Here is a 20,366-nt window from a genome sequence, read left to right on the forward strand (position 1 = left end):
GCATTGTCAGATTGTGTGTGTGCTTTTCTTCTTTATTTAAAAGTGGTTTCTGTGAAGTGGTATGGTTTATATATTGCTTATGCTGCTTTAGTATTGACTTCAATATAATGCATCCTGTATGTTTTCTAGGTTTGAAAGTGCTGTTGGAAAAGTTACTGAAGTTTATTGTAGTTTAATTAGAATAAAAAAAAATAATCAGGAACCTTTTTGTGACTTTCTGCCCTAGAAGGGTGTTATTAGAATAATCGTAACTGATAATCGATAATCAAATTGACTTGTAAAAGTGATAATGTCTCATCACCAATCCATGCCTCCGATATGATACGCTAGTCATTCACAATACAGATGTAGCTTGTAGATTCACAATGTAGATGTAGGAGGCTGTGTGGTCCAGTGGTTAAAGAAAGGGGCTTGGAACCAGAAGATCCCCGGTTCAAATCCCACCTCAGCCACTGACTTATTGTGTGACCCTGAGCAAGTCACTTAACCTCCTTGTGTTCCGTCTTTCGGGTGAGTCGTAATTGTAAGTGACTCTGCAGCTGATGCATAGTTCACACACCCTAGTCTCTGTAAGTCGCCTTGGATAAAGGCGTCTGCTAAATAAACAAATAATAATAATAATAATAATAATAATAATAAAATAGCAGAGTGAAAAAATAAAAATGAATCTCTGTCAACTTTCCCCTGTGTAGTCAGTCTATATCAAAAAGTGTTCTCTTAGGAGGTATTCCTATATGCAGAGACTACTGGGTATGTTCCAAATCTGAAACAAATGTTAGAACATGTTGCTCGAAAGAAATCTGCAATAAATAATATATGGAATGGATACATTATGTAAACATTTCAACAGATAAAATCCTCTGGTATTATGAAGTTATTACAAGAAATTGTATGTCCCTTCATTAGCAAAGCCACCCCTGCTATTAAGGACAGATGTTGTCGGCCCCTTGAATGGCCTTCATAACCCTGTATTTAAATAAATACATGCATTTGTTTTTCAGCCGCTACTAAACAGAATCCCGCGTGCTGCCATGGACAGTGTGAAGATGGAATCTGTCCAGATTAAAGAGGAGTTCCCTGAACTTGAACCTGTCTCCATTAGAGTGGAGTTCTCTAGGCTGGCTTCCCTCCCCATTAAACAGGAGCTCTGTGAGATGCAATGTGAGAGCAGCCAGCCAGAGGTCTCTGAGATTAAAGCTGAGCACAATGAATTGGAGATCCCCCAGACAGAAGAACCCCTTCCTGTTAAACAAGAAGAGGTGCTGGAAACTGTCTGTATTAAACAGGAGTCCCCTGAAGTAGAGTTTGAGCACATGGAACCAGGGAAGGAAGAATCCGAGGACTTCAAACCAAACATCCCTGAGCAGGAGCTTGTACGCCTGCGGGAGTGTAGCGTGGTGCTGGAGAGAATCTGCGTGAGAGAGCAAGGCGCTGGAGAGGAAGGCTCTCCCAACAGCACGCAAGGAGGTGGAAAGGAAGACGGGCGCTCCCATTCAGAATGCAGTCTAGCAGGTGAGTGACTCCCAGTAGCTGTGACATTGTCATTCTAGATTGTGTGATATCCACAGTGTGGTTGAGAGGGAGGGAGGGAGCATGTAGGTTACATTACTAGCTATTTGTTTTTCCTGTACCACTCCAGCCAGTTCAAGATAGGACTCAATACTGGTGAACTTCAGATACAGATAGAATGTAGTCATTGCTCTAGGAGTTGGGGGAATTATACCAAGGATTAGAAACACTAAAGTACTGTATATATCATTATAAATGTTCAGTGTAACAGTATATGGATATTTTTGTAAATACGTAAAATAATGCTATTTAAAGATAGAATTGTAGCCTGTGTTAGAGGAAATAGACCTGAAACATTACAGGAGGTCTTTGAAGGCAGATTTTGATCCCAGGGCTCGGTTTCACCAGCATCAGTCTTTACTGACTTTGCTTTTACACATAAAGCAGAGATGCAAACGGCTCCGATTTGGCTGAAACAGATACTATTTGGGAGATTCTGCTGCGGCGCTACGTCAAAGAGGTATAATACTGTAACTTGTATTAAATAAATAGGTGATGTGTACTTTACTGACTCTGCTTTTACACATAAAGTAAAGGCTTTGTTTATTTGTTTTTTTTAAAGCTGTTGTAACCTATTGCAAGCCCCCACAGCTGAAATTCACATGTTTTAATCAAATCCGCCACCTTCCCTAAGTGAGGGATGGAAATAAGACTCCTATTGCATAGCAGATTCACCTGATCCAGGTTTTAAAATAAGCCTGATTAGCCCCAATGTATAGGTAACAAGCACAGGTGTGTCTTATTAAACTGCTAGTAAAACCAGGAAGGGATCAAACTGCTATGCAAAGGGGGGCTTATTTCCATCCCTGCCTAAGCCAACAAGCAGTCCCTCTTACTTTCCTGTTCATATTTTCCAGGTTCCAGTCCAGCAGCTAAAGCGAGGGCGGGCGCTGGAGAATATCCTGACTGTGGGAAAGGTTTCACCCAGTTAGAGCATTTTAAAACACACCAGCGAATTCACACAGGAGAGAAACCGTATCACTGTTCTGACTGTGGGAAGAGTTTCAGTAGGTCACAAAACATGATAAAACACCTGCGAATTCACACAGGAGAGCAACTGTATCGCTGCTCTGACTGTGGGAAGAGTTTCAGTCAGTCAAACAACCTTGTTTCACACCAGCGAATTCACACAGGAGAGAAACCATATCACTGTTCTGACTGTGGGAAGAGTTTCAGTTACTCAGGAGACATGAAAGCACACCAGCGAATTCACACAGGAGAAAAAACGTATCGCTGCTCTGACTGTGGGAAGAGTTTCAGTCAGTCCGGACACCTTGTTTCACACCAGCGAACTCACACAGGAGAGAAACCGTATCGCTGCTCTGACTGTGGGAAGAGTTTCAGTAGGTCAGGAGACTTGAAAGAACACCAGCGAATTCACACAGGAGAAAAAACGTATCGCTGCTCTGACTGTGGGAAGAGTTTCAGTCAGTCCGGACACCTTGTTTCACACCAGCGAATTCACACAGGAGAGAAACCGTATCGCTGCTCTGACTGTGGGAAGAGTTTCAGTAGGTCAGGAGACATGAAAGAACACCAGCGAATTCACACAGGAGAGAAACCGTATTCCTGCTCTGACTGTGGGAAGAGTTTCAGTCAGTCCGGACACCTTGTTTCACACCAGCGAATTCACACAGGAGAGAAACCGTATCACTGTTCTGACTGTGGGAAGAGTTTCAGTAGGTCAGGAGACATGAAAAAACACCAGCGAATTCACACAGGAGAGAAACCGTATTCCTGCTCTGACTGTGGGAAGAGTTTCAGTCATTCAAACAACCTTGTTTCACACCAGCGAATTCACACAGGAGAGAAACCGTATCGCTGCTCTGACTGTGGGAAGAGTTTCCGTCTTAAACAAGGCCTTCAAAATCACCAGCGAATTCACAGGAGAGTGTGATAGAAGAATGATAGAATAATCGCACGAAGAGTTCTAATCTAATATGTTTGGGTGATCTCTGTGATTTGTATAACCTGAATAATGATATTATATGAAGTTTGATGTTAACAAAGTATTAGATTTACAATGTTGAACTAACACACTGGAATGTGGCCAAGGGTCAGCAGCCCTGTTTTCAGAGAAGTGCATGAGTCAGCGACATGAGAATAGGACACTGTCTCAAATGATAATATTTTGAGACAGCGATAGTTCCTCTTTTCTCCCCAGTTACTTAGCTAATATTCTTGTATTAGGGGAATCAACTTTGTGAGACCTGACAGACACTCTCTCCCTAGCAACTAGAAAAATCAACCAATCAGAAAAGTCGGTAGACAACAGTGTCAAGAATACCACGGGGTTGGTTTGAGCTGACTGAGGAGGATAGGAATTACCACAAGTCATGAACTCTGTGCAAAAACTGATTATATAAGGAACTGTTTGACTTAGTGTATTTTGAGCTTTCTTTGCGGTTGCTTGCAGAGTCTGTGTTACTTTGTTGAATGCTCCAGTCTGCAGACTAATAAAGTGTGAGTTGCTCCGACTTGTCTCTGTCTCAATCGTTCTCTCGGTACGGGACCGGTGCCTGCTCGGTTGTATGCAGAAAATTCCACCACAAGAGAGAAACCTTAAAGACTATGTTAATTGGGACTGTTCTATCATGAAGAAAAAAATGTTAACCTTGCATTATGAATTTGAAACAAAAACACTTTGGAAATGTGAAAAAATGAAAAGTTCTCAAAAGTGCCCAGCCATTTAAAGTAGAGATATCAAAATCACAAGTCAAGCTTCATGAAACCTTTGGGGCAACCTTGCTCAGCAGAAAGCAAACAGACACAACTGTAAAACCGATGAGGTCCAAGGTTGCCCCAGTTGTTTCTTCTAACTTGTATCAAAAACACAAGTTAACTTGGAAGAAACAATTGAGGCAACCTTGATCAGCACCAAGCAAACAGGCACAACTATCAAAGAGGTGGGGGCCAAGGTTGCCCCAATTTCACAATTAACACATTTCTCAGTTTTAATTCAGAAATCAGTTGTTTCTACTAACTTGGCTTGTGTTTTTCATGCATTTGATCCGCTTTTACTGTGTCTGAAAAACACAAGCCAAGTTAGTAGAAACAATTGATTTCTGAATTAAAAATGAGAAATGTGTTAATTGTGAAATTAATTGATTAATTATATAACACAATAGTAAGCAATGCTAAAACAACACCTATGTCTAGCTTGTATTTAAATTAGCAAAATGTACTTTTTAAAGGTTGTTGTATCAAATGGAGTTCTATCGCTCTGCCTCTCTGAGTCGTTGTCAGTGCTGGAGCCTTCATCATGTGACGCAGCACCCAGGCAGACTCTGCATTCAGAGGATATAGAGGACTGCTGGGAAAGAGCCTTTTAGGTAGTGAAAAAAACATGAAAATAAAAAGTCACAACTAATCATGCATTTTTAAAATGATCCAATGTGCAATAAATTTTATTTTTTAAGATGTTTATTATTTTTATTTGTCATGATTTGTGTATTTTAATGCTCCACAGAATTCCTGTTGTTTAGCAAGATACTGGTTAATCTTCCCCTCTAGTTCCAGCTAGCACACAGCTCTCCTGGGTATTGCAACACTTCAGCATGTTTAGAGCTCGAATGCAGTACAGGGAGCTCCTCTTTAACTCTCTGAGGCTCCAGCCAAAACAACCACATGCAGAGTGCAGGCTTCTCTTAATATAAGCTTATCCTCACCGCTCATTGGTCGGGCTAGAGTAGGTGATTTGCATAACTTTCCATCACTCGCACAGCAGAGCGAGCCCGCAGGGGGCGGTGCGCACACACATACACACACACACACACACACACACACACAGGAAAACAACAGGCAGCAGCTCATACACAGACGTTAGATGTAATTTTTAGTTCGTTTGAATATGTTTAATTAATTTTAACAATAAAAAGTGAGCTGAGGAAACAGTGTGAAACCAGCAAGTTATTTTATTAGCTGCAAGTGCAGCATTTCTGCTTCTGTGCTTCTGGCAGCATTTACAAGTGCTGGAACCAGGCAGCAGCAGAGATGCAGACAGAGGGAGAAGGGAGTGACGTCACATCCGCAGACTGACCGCCGAACGGGGCTGGCCACAAACAACACAAGGAGAACACGTGCAAGGGAGGCAGCCGGGGACACAAGAGACAAGCAAACCAACACACGTGTGCAACCGCACACACACACAAAACAACAACACAATAAACAACAAACAATTCAAAAAATAAATTGTACAAGCCCTGCAAGGGCTGATGGGAATCCAGTCCCCTGGTTCTACTTCAACCATTTATGTTTGAACAACTAAAGTAAACTTGAATGTTCAACTAACTTAAAATGGACGAGTGTTATGAATACAATTTGAATTTGTAAGTGTATGTAACTTGATTAAATTTATTTAGAATGACTTTGGAGGTTACAGTGTGTGTGTGTGTGTATATATATATATATATATATATATATATATATATATATATATATATATTGGTTAATTTATGCCAGGGCTGGCTGGGGCTCAGCCCGGCACCTCTGGTCTTGACGAGGCAAAGCGCCGGCACCTCTTCAGCTATGAGATTTAAAAATGTCATAAAATGTTTTGCTCTCAAATGCGTTGTCTTCCAATTCTCAACAGAGTTCCATCCATTCTGCACGTTCTTGCGTGCGCTAAACAGAGACAGCGCTGTCACGTTACCATTTCAGCTGCGTGCTATAAACATGACACTGGCTGCGATAGAAGGACTGCCACGCTCGTGTGTCATTTGTTATACAGAAATAAGCTTACTTGATTTGAAAAACGTCTTGAACGATTAAAGCAAATTCCACACTACTGGGTTTGATTGAATGAGTCGCCCACAACAAGCTTCAATATGAAAGCTGAACATTAATTTCAATAAACACGTTTTTAATGAAAAACAAATTGTAGCCTACTTCACTAAAGTAAAAACTGGCTTCTGTTATTTTTAATTTACCACTGCTTCCCATTATACCACTGCTTAATAACAGGAAGAACATTTTATTAAGGGTTAGTGTTGAAGTTAAACGCGTTGGTGCTGCCTGTCTCCCTATCCCCACGCAGGAACATTACCCTGCTACCCTCCCCTATTCAGCCATCAGCGGAGATGATTCAACCACGAACAGCGACATGGATGAGAATAGGAAAGTGGAGGAGGCTGACGTACAGGATGAAGACATGGATATTGCAGAGTGATTGTAAATAATGAATACACTGTCAGTTACCTGAATAGATTTTTCCTGGTATCTACTGTAATATTGTGAGCTGTGTGTGTGTGTGTCGGGTTTACAGTCTACTTCAATTATATTCATCTGTGTTTTTTACTTTCATGTTTCCAAAGTGCAAAACAAAAACTACAACTGCAAAAGAGAAAAGGGAACCGATTATCAAGTGTAATAAAACTCTAAGATGTTATTTTTGTAATGATTTATCAATGGAAATTACAGAGGCATCGATACAGTACTGTATGTATTACAGCCGTTAAATAAAAAAAAGGATGTGAACTCTTTCTTGTGTTAGTTTTGAATGGACGCTGTGCCTCTATGGAGCTCGATGGAGCAGCTGAGACTCAGCTTAAAAGCATAAAAGGAAGGTTTTATCATAATATCCAGAAAGAGGTGAATAACAGTCAGGTGAACAAAAAGTTGGGAAGGAAAGAGGAAAGAGCGTTGGATAGGTTAAGGATTGGGCAGAGTTCTTTAAATGAACACCTTTTAAGACTGGAGAAACATGAAGATGGAAAGTGTGAAAAATGTAAAGTAGCTGAAACAGTAGAACATTATTTATTAAAGTGTGAGAAATATGAGGAGCAGAGAAGGAAAGTGGAGAGCAGGCTGAGAGAAATGGAGGTATAGGAAGTCAATATAAAGAACTTGCTGGGGAAAGAGGACGGGAGACTGAATAGAGAAAGGATACTGACGAAATATATAAAGGAAACAGGAAAAGAAGGGAAGTTATAATAAATAAAGATGACAGAAAAATAAAGTAAAACAAAGACACACAAAGGAGTACAGATGGAGGGCGCTCATCATCTAATATAATAGATGGGATGCGTCCTATAGATTAACCAGAAGAAGAGCCTCCGCCTCGGAGCATGCGCACAAACTGCATCCGGGAACGCGGCGCTGCTGGCGTTTCAAACACACAGCAGGAGGTAAACACGGAGCCCTGCGGAGGATTTTATATTTGTGTGTTTAGTTAAACGATATTACATACCCGTTTGTAAGGCGTGGACGAGACTAAAAGGTAAGTTACAGTATTATTCATTTTAATTGAAGGTTATTTGTTTGTGACGCTTTGTTTGTTAAATGAACAGGCGTGACGTCATCAACAACACCGAGTCCATTTAAAATATAACAATTCAACTAAAAGGCGCCGGGAAAATCAATAAAAAATAAGGTACCGACGTTTTTATGTTTAATATTAATGACAACGTGTTTGAGTCTTAGTGTGTTAGCTGGGTATTTACATTGAGGGGCAGGCGAACTACCGCTATACCATAGTGTGTGTACAACACTGATCAACGAGGGGCGCGTAAACTGACTAATTATATATATATATATATATATATATATATATATATATATATATATATATATATAATGTATGTTTATCCAAGGCAACTTACAGAGACTATAGGGTGTGTGTGAACTATGCATAAACAGCGTCTCACCCGAAATACGGAGCACAAGGAGGTTAATAATAGGGTCCGAGTTATTTTCGCATGTTTTCTTACTGTTGTTAAATTTGTGGCTGTAACTCTATAAAGGTTAGAGGTACATGTCATATACGTGAAAATCAGGGACATGAAATGAAAGCGCACACACTAGGGTGCCATTAAAAAAAAAAACTAAGTACCCTGAGACTCACCCTGTTCAATTCAGATTCACAAGAAACACAGAAAAAGGAGAGGTGATTTTTAGGAACAACAAAACAACAAAAAAAACATTTATTTTTTGTGAAAAAAAATTTTTTTTTTAGCATGGTCAGCTGAAATATGGCATTGCACAATGAAACAATGTAGGGACATGGATGGATTTATTTATTTATTTAACAAATTGGAAAAAAAGTAAAGCAATTATGGCCATATGCAGTGTGGAGTAGTGGTGAGGGCTCTGGACAGGGTAGCAGTGTGGAGTAGTGGTGAGGGCTCTGGACAGGGCAGCAGTGTGGAGTAGTGGTGAGGGCTCTGGACAGGGCAGCAGTGTGGAGTAGTGGTGAGGGCTCTGGACAGGGCAGCAGTGTGGAGTAGTGGTGAGGGCTCTGGACAGGGTAGCAGTGTGGAGTAGTGGTGAGGGCTCTGGACAGGGTAGCAGTGTGGAGTAGTGGAGAGGGCTCTGGACAGGGTAGCAGTGTGGAGTAGTGGTGAGGGCTCTGGACAGGGTAGCAGTGTGGAGTAGTGGTGAGGGCTCTGGACAGGGTAGCAGTGTGGAGTAGTGGTGAGGGCTCTGGACAGGGCAGCAGTGTGGAGTAGTGGTGAGGGCTCTGGACAGGGCAGCAGTGTGGAGTAGTGGTGAGGGCTCTGGACAGGGTAGCAGTGTGGAGTAGTGGTGAGGGCTCTGGACAGGGCAGCAGTGTGGAGTAGTGGTGAGGGCTCTGGACAGGGCAGCAGTGTGGAGTAGTGGTGAGGGCTCTGGACAGGGCAGCAGTGTGGAGTAGTGGTGAGGGCTCTGGACAGGGCAGCAGTGTGGAGTAGTGGTGAGGGCTCTGGACAGGGCAACAGTGTGGAGTAGTGGTTAGGGCTCTGGACAGGGTAGCAGTGGAGTAGTGGTTAGGGCTCTGGACAGGGCAGCAGTGTGGAGTAGTGGTGAGGGCTCTGGACAGGGTAGCAGTGTGGAGTAGTGGTGAGGGCTCTGGACAGGGTAGCAGTGTGGAGTAGTGCTGAGGGCTCTGGACAGGGTAGCAGTGTGGAGTAGTGGTGAGGGCTCTGGACAGGGTAGCAGTGTGGAGTAGTGGTGAGGGCTCTGGACAGGGCAGCAGTGTGGAGTAGTGGTGAGGGCTCTGGACAGGGCAGCAGTGTGGAGTAGTGGTGAGGGCTCTGGACAGGGCAGCAGTGTGGAGTAGTGGTGAGGGCTCTGGACAGGGTAGCAGTGTGGAGTAGTGGTGAGGGCTCTGGACAGGGTAGCAGTGTGGAGTAGTGGTGAGGGCTCTGGACAGGGTAGCAGTGTGGAGTAGTGGTGAGGGCTCTGGACAGGGTAGCAGTGTGGAGTAGTGGTCAGGGCTCTGGACAGGGCAGCAGTGTGGAGTAGTGGTGAGGGCTCTGGACAGGGCAGCAGTGTGGAGTAGTGGTGAGGGCTCTGGACAGGGCAGCAGTGTGGAGTAGTGGTGAGGGCTCTGGACAGGGTAGCAGTGTGGAGTAGTGGTGAGGGCTCTGGACAGGGTAGCAGTGTGGAGTAGTGGTGAGGGCTCTGGACAGGGTAGCAGTGTGGAGTAGTGGTGAGGGCTCTGGACAGGGTAGCAGTGTGGAGTAGTGGTCAGGGCTCTGGACAGGGCAGCAGTGTGGAGTAGTGGTGAGGGCTCTGGACAGGGTAGCAGTGTGGAGTAGTGCTGAGGGCTCTGGACAGGGTAGCAGTGTGGAGTAGTGGTGAGGGCTCTGGACAGGGTAGCAGTGTGGAGTAGTGGTTAGGGCTCTGGACTCTTGACTGGAGGGTTGTGGGTTCAATCCCAGGTGGAGGACACTGCTGGGAACTTTTATAATTTAAGGTATAGTTGTACAGTATATAACCGCTCCGTTTTGACATCACCCATAATTTCACTATTCAACGAGTGTACAAGGCTATGGCATGTAAATACAGTAATATAAGACTTGTTACCGTGAACCAGGCTTTTGCTGAAAAATAATCCAAGAATAATTAGCGTTGGCCACACAGTGTCAGTCTTCTTAAATCCACGATTTATTTTTTGAACCATCAATGACAGGCTATATCAAAACAAAATTTTTCGCGATTGTGTAACTTAAAAACTACCGCGTGGATTTTCACGAATAGTAAATGATCAGCCAGATGCTGCAAATGCGTAACTGTTTGTGAGCAATTTATTTTGTGATTTTTGTGTTAGGAAACAAACCCTCAAACATTTGGTAATATTAATTATCATGCACATTATGTTATCATACATATTAGTATTACACTTGCATGCTTATGTTTTAAAGTGTATATAAACTAAATTCAGTAGATGCAGAGTAATATCTTGGCTGTAAATGTTTAAAAGAGGTACACTTTCATTCGTTGCTACATCAAGAACTGAAAATAATGAAATGGATAGTGTCAGGATCCACAAGACATAAGTGACCTGAGCAATTCAGATTAACTGACCCACAGAGAATGATTAAAGTGACGAATCCCCACTAACTTACTCTCTGTGGTGGAGCCTGACTGCGCAGGCGTAACATTTGAGTTAGCGGAAATTTAAATAACTTGCGAAATATTCAATTTTTCCGGTTCCAAAAAGGGCACTCCTAGTCAGTGAGTACTATCTGCCTGTCGGATGTGGTGTTTAAATACGCAGCCGTTTTTGAGTGCAAAAAAACTGACTAATTTGTCCAAACTAAAAGTACCGCACGGATTTTCATGAAACTTGGACAAAAAAGAATCTCCATCACACGGAAATGGAGCATATGAAATGCCGTCCCAATCCGTTTTGAAAACACACCCAGCCATTCTTCCCCTCGCTAAGAGAACACCACTCAGGAAGCAAGCAAAGTGTTCTTATAGCGGAAGTGTTCTCTAAGACGGAGTCAGCCACCAGACACAATAGGAATCAATCAGTAAATAAATACATATGTATTACTTGTTATAAAGCACGTACATCAACTTATGAAGTTAACTGAATAAGTAAAAGAAAAGCAATTAATAAACTATAATAATAAAGTAACAGACAAACTAACGTTACTGAACTGTCAAACTAAATAAACCCAGCACCCTACCATACACACGTTACAAAATACAGCAGCAACATACAAGACATGCACATTATTTAACAGCATGGTGAAGCAACTCACCAGAACGGGGAACACCAGATTGCTCTGCGACTTGTGTCTGATTTCAGGTTTTTTTCAAGAGCTCGAACAGTTTCCAAACTGAGGCGCATTTTGCCATTTGATCACATGGTATTTTGTAGCGATGAGCTACACTGATAGGACGGTGGTTCTGTACAGATTGAATAAACCAGTCAGTGTGCCTCAAGACACACTCGCGATGACACATCATATTTTAAAAGATTGAATTGACCATTTTAATTTAAGTTTTATGGGTGCCAAATGTAAACATTTCAACATATAAAATCCTCTGGTATTATGAACTTATCAGAAATTCTGTATTTCTTCAATAGTAAAGCCACCCCTGCTATTAAGGTCAGATTTTGTCGGCCTCTTGAATGCCCTTCATAACCCTGTATTTAAATAAATACATGCATTTGTTTTTCAGCTATTAAACAGAATCCCGTGTGCTGCCATGGACAGTGTGAAGATGGAATCTGTCCAGATTAAAGAGGAGTTCCCTGAACTTGAACTTGTCCCCATTAGAGTGGAGTTCTCTGGGCTGGCTTCCCTCCCCATTAAACAGGAGCTCTGTGAGATGCAATGTGACAGCAGTCAGCCAGAGGACTCTGACATTAAAGCTGAGCACAATGAACAGGAGATCCCCCAGACAGAAGAACCCCTTCCTGTTAAACAAGAAGAGGTGCTGGAAACTGTCCGTATTAAATGGGAGCCCCCTGAAGTAGAGTTTGACCACATGGAACCAGTGAAGGAAGAATCTGAGGACTTCAAACCAAACATCCCTGAGCTGGAGCGTGTACGCCTGCGGGAGTGTAGCGTGGTGCTGGAGAGAATCTGCGTGAGAGAGCAAGGCGCTGGAGAGGAAGGCTCTCCCAACAGCATGCAAGGAGGTGGAAAGGAAGACGGACGCTCCCATTCAGAATGCAGTCTAGCAGGTGAGTGACTCCCAGTAGCTGTGACATTGTCATTCTAGATTGCGTGATATCCACAGTGTGGTTGAGAGGGAGGGAGGGAGCATGTAGGTTACATTACTAGCTGTTTGTTTTTTGCTGTACCACTCCAAACAGTTCAAGATAGGACTCAATACTGGTGATCTTCAGATACAGATAGAATGTAGTCATTGCTCGGGGAGGGGGGGGAATTATACCAAGGATTAGAAACACTAAAGTACTGTATATATCATTATAAATATTCAGTGTAACAGTATATGGATATTTTTGTAAATGCGTAAAGTAATGCTATTTAAAGATATAACTGTAGCATGTGTTAGAGGAAATAGACCTGAAACATTACAGGAGGTCTTTGCATATTAATATAATATTAATATAAATAGCAGATTCTGTTGTAACCTATTGCAAGCCCCCACAGCTGAAATTCACATGTTTTAATCAAATCCACCACCTGCCCTAAGTGAGGGATGGAAATAAGACTCCTATTGCATAGCAGATTCACCTATTCCAGGTTTTAAAATGAGCCTGATTAGCCCCAATGTAGAAGGTAACAAGCACATGTGTGTCTTGTTAAACTGCTAGTAAAACCAGGAAGGGATCAAACTGCTATGCAAAGAGAGGCTTATTTCCATCCCTACCTAAGCCTACAAGCAGCCCCTCTTACTTTCTTTCCTGTTCATATTTTCCAGGTTCCAGTCCAGCAGCTAAAGTGAGGGCGGGCGGTGGAGAATATCCTGACTGTGGGAAAGGTTTCACCCAGTTAGAGCATTTTAAAATACACCAGCGAACTGATGCAGGAGAGAAACCGTATCGCTGCTCTGACTGTGGGAAGAGGTTCAGTAGGTCAGGAGACATGAAAGCACACCAGCGAATTCACACAGGAGAGAAACCGTATTCCTGCACTCGCTGTGGGAAGAGTTTCAGTCAGTCAAACAACCTTGTTTTACACCAGAGAATTCACACAGGAGAGAAACCGTATTCCTGCTCTGACTGTGGAAAGACTTTCAGCTATTCAAACAGCCTTGTTGTCCACCAGCGAATTCACACAGGAGAGAAACCGTATCGCTGCTCTGACTGTGGGAAGAGTTTCAGTCAGTCAGCCAGCCTTAAAACACACCAGCGAATTCACACAAGAGAGAAACCGTATCACTGCTCTGACTGTGGGAAGAGTTTCGGTTGGGCAGGAACCCTGAAAGCACACCAGCGAATTCACACAAGAGAGAAACCGTATCGCTGCTCTGACTGTGGGAAGAGTTTCAGTTATTCAGGAAACCTGAGAATACACCAGCAAATTCACACAGGAGAGAGACCGTATCGCTGCTCTGACTGTGGGAAGAGTTTCCGTCTTAAACAAGGCCTTCAGAAACACCAGCTAATTCACACAGGAGAGAAACCGTATCGCTGCTCTGACTGTGGGAAGAGTTTCTGTTTTAAACAAGGCCTTCAAAAACACCAGCGAATTCACAGAAGAGAGAAACCTTAAAGACTATGTTAATTAGGACTGTTCTATCATGAAGAAAACAATGTTAACCTTGCATTATGAATTTGAAACAAAAACACTTTGGAAATGTGAAAAAACACCAAGTTATCAAAAGTGCCCAGCCATTAAAGTAGAGATATCAAAAACACAAGACAAGCTTCAAGAAACCATTGGGGCAACCTTGCTCAGCAGAAAACAAACAGGCACAACTGTAAAACCGATGAGGTCCAAGGTTGCCCCAGTTGTTTCTTCTAACTTGTATCAAAAACACAAGTTAACTTGGAAGAAACAATTGGGGCAACCTTGGCCAGCACCAAGCAAACAGGCACAACTATCAAAGAGGTGGGGGCCAAGGTTGCCCCAATTTCACAACTAACACATTTCTCAGTTTTAATTCAGAAACCAATTGTTTCTACTAACTTGGCTTGTGTTTTTCAGACACAGTAAAAGCAGATCAAATGCATGAAACAATTGGTTTCTGAATTAAAACTGAGAAATGTGTTAATTGTGAAATTAATTTATAAAGGAGGGACGAAAAGTCAGACGAAAACCAAAAGCCCAAATATTATGTAATGCAATGTAAGGTCTCTCTGAGAATTATTATTTATTTATTTTTTTTAAAGAAAAATAATCTTCCAACTGAATGTGCATTTAAGATTGAGTTCTAGCGCTCTGCCTCTCTGAGTCCTTCTCAGTGCTGGAGATTGAGTTCCAGCGCTCTGCCTCTCTGAGTCCTTCTCAGTGCTGGAGATTGAGTTCTAGCGCTCTGCCTCTCTGAGTCCTTCTCAGTGCTGGAGATTGAGTTCTAGCGCTTGTGATAGAAGAATGATAGAATAATCGCACGAAGAGTTCTAATCTAATATGTTGGGGTGATCTCTGTGATTTGTATAACCTGAATAATGATATTATATGAAGTTTGATGTTAACAAAGTATTAGATTTACAATGTTGAACTAACACACTGGAATGTGGCCAAGGGTCAGCAGCCCTGTTTTCAGAGAAGTGCATGAGTCAGCGACATGAGAATAGGACACTGTCTCAAATGATAATATTTTGAGACAGCGATAGTTCCTCTTTTCTCCCCAGTCACTTAGCTAATATTCTTGTATTAGGGGAATCAACTTTGTGAGACCTGACAGACACTCTCTCCCTAGCAACTAGAAAAATCAACCAATCAGAAAAGTCGGTAGACAACAGTGTCAAGAATACCACGGGGTTGGTTTGAGCTGACTGAGGAGGATAGGAATTACCACAAGTCATGAACTCTGTGCAAAAACTGATTATATAAGGAACTGTTTGACTTAGTGTATTTTGAGCTTTCTTTGCGGTTGCTTGCAGAGTCTGTGTTACTTTGTTGAATGCTCCAGTCTGCAGACTAATAAAATGTGAGTTGCTCCGACTTGTCTCTGTCTCAATCGTTCTCTCGGTACGGGACCGGTGCCTGCTCGGTTGTATGCAGAAAATTCCACCACACGCTCTGCCTCTCTGAGTCGTTCTCAGTGCTGGAGATTGAGTTCTAGCGCTCTGCCTCTCTGAGTCCTTCTCAGCGCTGGAGATTGAGTTCTAGCGCTCTGCCTCTCTGAGTCGTTCTCAGTGCTGGAGATTGAGTTCTAGCGCTCTGCCTCTCTGAGTCCTTCTCAGCGCTGGAGATTGAGTTCTAGCGCTCTGCCTCTCTGAGTCCTTCTCAGTGCTGGAGATTGAGTTCTAGCGCTCTGCCTCTCTGAGTCGTTCTCAGCGCTGGAGATTGAGTTCTAGCGCTCTGCCTCTCGGAGTCCTTCTCGGTGCTGGAGATTGAGTTCCAGTGCTCTGCCTCTCTGAGTTCAACAAGGATGTTTTAGTATTTTGGAAAAAAAAATATCTTAAAACAACCAATCAGCAAGCAGTAATTTTGCCCTCGGACATTAAATTTACATTTGTTTACAAAACCTGATGTGTGATACAATGCTGCAGGAACTTTCTCAAGCTCTGAATATTTTTTAAAGATTTACACAAACATTGCCAACATATTTGAGGCCTAATTCCTTTTTTGAGGTGCAGGCACCCCAGCACGCAAGCCCCTGCAGGACCAACAGCACCAATTAGGCGGCAAGTCGACAAAACTCCTTCATCGTGCCAAGAATGGAAAGAAAACCAGGGTTTAGAAACAACCGCAACGATAAACAAACAAAAAAAGAAACAACATTCATTTATTACATTCTGGAATGAAAATGATATTCAGACTTTGTTTAATAAAGTTTTTTCCCCTTTCTGTCTGTTCTCTCTGTCTCTCTCCATTGTTTTCAAATGTACAATCATCTGGGGGAATAAAAACGCTCTTCCCATGGTCTGACACCTCAGTGGCCAATGACAAAGCATTACATCACAGCCAGCCAATGAAATTCAACATTACATTTAGGTTGCTTTTTCAGAGCAGCCAGCGAATCAAATAGCACTAATTTGCCTTCAGTTCTGGCTTCCACTTTGCAGTCATCCACATGTCTTTTATTCGCTCAAAATAAACAGGTGCTGTTATTAACTTCTTATTAAATTATGTACACAGAAAACAAGCTGTAAAATTATGTGTGGCAGTGAAGCGTTTTGTTAATAATCAGAGGTTTGCTAGTTATATTCCTGGATATTAATAGTGAAGACATTTTATAATAATAATCATCTTTATTTTATAAAGCTCCTAGATGCACGCATCTCAAAGCGTACAAACACAGAAACCACAGAGAAGCATCTATCCATGCAGCATATTAAGAGTATACATAATATAACAAGAAATTACACAAATGAAAAACCAAACCATGATCAAAATGTCTGAACGTACCCATCATTCCCCGGGGCGCATGACGGCTCTCTGCGGCTCTGAGTGGAGGAGGCTGAAGTAGAGATATTGAGAGTGATTGTAAATAATGAATACACTGTCAGTTACCTGAATAGGTTTTTCCTGGTATCTGCTGTAATATTGTGAGCTGTGTGTGTGTGTGTCGGGTTTACAGTCTACTTCAATTATATTCATCTGTGTTTTGCTTTCATGTTTCCAAAGTGCAAAACAAAAACTACAACTGCAAAAGAGAAAAGGGAACCGATTATCAAGTGTAATAAAACTCTAAGATGTTATTTTTGTAATGATTTATCAATGGAAATTACAGAGACATCGATACAGTACTGTGTGTATTACAGCCGTTAAATAAAAAAAAGCATTCTTGTTGTGTTAGTTTTGAACAGTGTGGTTATGTACATGTTCACATGTTCAAAAACGATTATAGATATATGCAACTTGAAAGAAAAAAGTACACCACCACAGAAAGCCAATTCTTACATTCATGCATAACATGATCATTCATATAAAGTAATCGCCCATAGTTTGTTGTATCAGTACAGTGTAATACCACATTATATTTTAATGGTAAGGTTGTGGAAAGCAGATCACTCTCTCTCTCTCTCTCTGATCACAATGTTAAAAATGCCTGCACGCTTTTCCACGCGTGTGACGACACATTCATGTGACAGACATGGACCAATCAAAACGCGAGACTGTTGTGCGGTTCCATCCCAGAGAGCGGGTGTGCGTCATCATCCGGGAACTCCGAGCTGCTGACGCTTCAAACAGAGCGCGGCGTTTCTCAAACAGCGCGAGATAAACACCGAGCCGTGAGGAGGCGGGTTAATTATTATCATTATTATTATTTGTGTGTTTAGTTAAACGATATTACATACCCGTTTGTAAGGCGTGGACGAGACTAAAAGGTAAGTTACAGTATTATTCATTTTAATTGAAGGTTATTTGTTTGTGACGCTTTGTTTGTTAAATGAACAGGCGTGACGTCATCAACAACACTGAGTCCATTTAAAATATAACAATTTAATCGATAAAAAATAAGGTACCGACGTTTTTATGTTTAATATTAATGACAACGTGTTTGAGTCTTAGTGTGTTAGCTGGGTATTTACATTGAGGGGCAGGCGAACTACCGCTATACCATAGTGTGTGTACAACACTGATCAACGAGGGGCGCGAAAACTGACTCATATATATATATATATATAGTTATAGCTAAGTCCTTTACTCAGTACCGCTTTTTGGGATGTGGTTAAAGTTTCACTTGATAAATTGAATACTATGTCTTCTCTTTTGTGTATTTGGTACCATGTCTATTTTTGGGTCTCCTATCTTTCTGTTTTGAATTCTCTGTCCTAGTCATGTTTAACTCTCTATTTTGCATTTTATTAATTACTTTAACCTGGTTTATTTTTACTGTTTTAGATTTAAATACAATAACTGAGAAATGGTTATTGTTGTATAAAAGATTAATTGGATCGTTCTTATTTTTAATATATTCTATTGTGCCTTCGTATTTAAAACAGTCCTTATTCTTTAAGTCTATGTATACGTGTATGGGCCTATTCAGGAGGTCTACAGCTGCCATAACTTCTGCCTCTGTAGCCCAAGAATCTACACTCCCATCACTTAATTTCATTTTTTCAATATGGGTCACTGAGTCGATGTACATTTCATATTGTTTTATATTGCTTTCCATTAGTTCTATTACATTATGTCTAATTGTTCGATGGTCATTTTGTGAACCGTATAAAACTACACCTAAACATCTAAAGAAACAGTTCCCGTCCTTCTCTATTTGAACTATGTTGTAGTCGTCATAACTCTTACACTCGCATTGCTTAAGCATTCTATTAGAAAGTGTTTCAGCAGTGTTTTCCTTATTCTCTGATTTGTTATGATTTGAAATTTTAATTTTTTCTAGACCTATTTTATTTTGTAATCCCGGTTGACCTCTTAATTTGCGTAATTTCATTATCTTTTTGTTGTTCAAATGTTCTAGTGTTTTGTTCTCAAAGTTGTCTACTTTACGAAGTAACTGTCTCATTTCTGATGGAGGGAACATGCAATTTATGTCATTTATTACTATCTCTATTTCATTACTTATTTCTCTAATTCGTCTTGCCGGTGTTATTATTATTATTATTATTTATTTCTTAGCAGACGCCCTTATCCAGGGCGACTTACAATTGTTACAAGATATCACATTATACATTATTTCACATTATACAGATATCACATTATTTCACATACAGTTACCCATTTATACAGTTGTTTTTTTACTGGAGCAATCTAGGTAAAGTACCTTGCTCAAGGGTACAACAGCAGTGTCCCCCACTGGGGATTGAACCCACAACCCTCCGGTCAAGAGTCCAGAGCCCTAACCACTACTCCACACTGCTGCCCGTTAATGTTAATTTAGCCTCCTGCATTACCTTAAACGAAGTCTCTTTTAATATCTGATTTACATTTAATCTTTCTGCTTCACTAGTCTTCATGTTTACGCTTAGTTTTATTTTAAAGCCAGTTGGAACTACTGCATTATCTATACAAGTATCTATAAAGCTTTGATGAGAATGATACTTAGCTCTCTGTGCCGTCAGTCTCTTAAGTTTATTATCCGCCTGTCTTGCCCTCCTGGATTGGTGTAATACTCCAGTCTGCCTCTCACTTCCTCCATTCATTTCCTTTGTAGGATGATATTATGTATAAAACACAATAATATATTTTAGCTCAAAGAGCCAGCTGCCCAACGTTTCGATATGTTGTACATATCTTTCTCAAGGGAGCCTGTGTTTGAATCCAAACATTGGAGGTATTTATAGGTTTTTGACGGCATGACAACTACTTGTTATTGTTTACATTCAAACTCATGATTTATTCTTACATGATGTAATGGTGTTCTATATATTGTGACATCATTTTTACTTCTATCTTTGAATCTGTATTAATTCTAATTAACACTACTTTATATAAACTTATATTTTTATTATATCATGCAATGCTGGCTCTGAGGATCGGTCTAGATTTGACCTCCCCAGCGCATCAGCATGCACAACTTTTGAATGAATTTTGTTTATTTATTTAAATGTTATTTATTGAAGTTAATTATTTCATTCTTTTCTGTTGAGTCCCGCTGGCATAATCGTGTTCAGTCTATTTATCCATTTACTTTCTTTTATTCTTCTATAGTTTGCATTGTCTAATTTGAGCTGTTCTAATACTACAAACTTTACATCATTTATGTCATGTCCCTGACTGGTGAAGTGCTGTACTATTGGTTCATTGATTTTTTTTATTTCTAATTAATGAAAGGTGGTTCTGAATTCTTTTATATAAAGTAGTTCCAGTCTCTCCAACATATTTGATTTCATCACATTTTTCACAGGCTATTCCATAAACAACATTGCTATTTTTACAGTAGGTATTAGTTTTTAGTGGATATGTGGTGTTCTTATATATATATGTAACACTTGAATGTATTTGTATTTGCTTGTGATTGTAAGTCGCCCTGGATAAGGGCGTGTGCTAAGAAATAAATAATAATAATAATATATATATATATATATAGTTTAG

General features: G+C 41.0%; 1 protein-coding gene across 1 annotated transcript in view; it reads left to right on the top strand.

Annotated features, from left to right (window-relative positions):
• LOC131696738 (zinc finger protein 271-like) overlaps positions 1-20,366 on the top strand; it is a 40,778-nt gene that overhangs the window by 13,466 nt on the left and 6,946 nt on the right. The window contains 3 exon segments of the mRNA XM_059010597.1: positions 2,487-3,416; positions 8,635-8,646; positions 13,339-13,914. Coding sequence (XP_058866580.1) covers positions 2,487-3,416; positions 8,635-8,646; positions 13,339-13,914 — 1,518 coding nt within the window.

The sequence above is a fragment of the Acipenser ruthenus genome, chromosome 41 (genome assembly GCF_902713425.1).
Source record: "Acipenser ruthenus chromosome 41, fAciRut3.2 maternal haplotype, whole genome shotgun sequence".
Lineage (NCBI taxonomy): Eukaryota > Metazoa > Chordata > Actinopteri > Acipenseriformes > Acipenseridae > Acipenser > Acipenser ruthenus.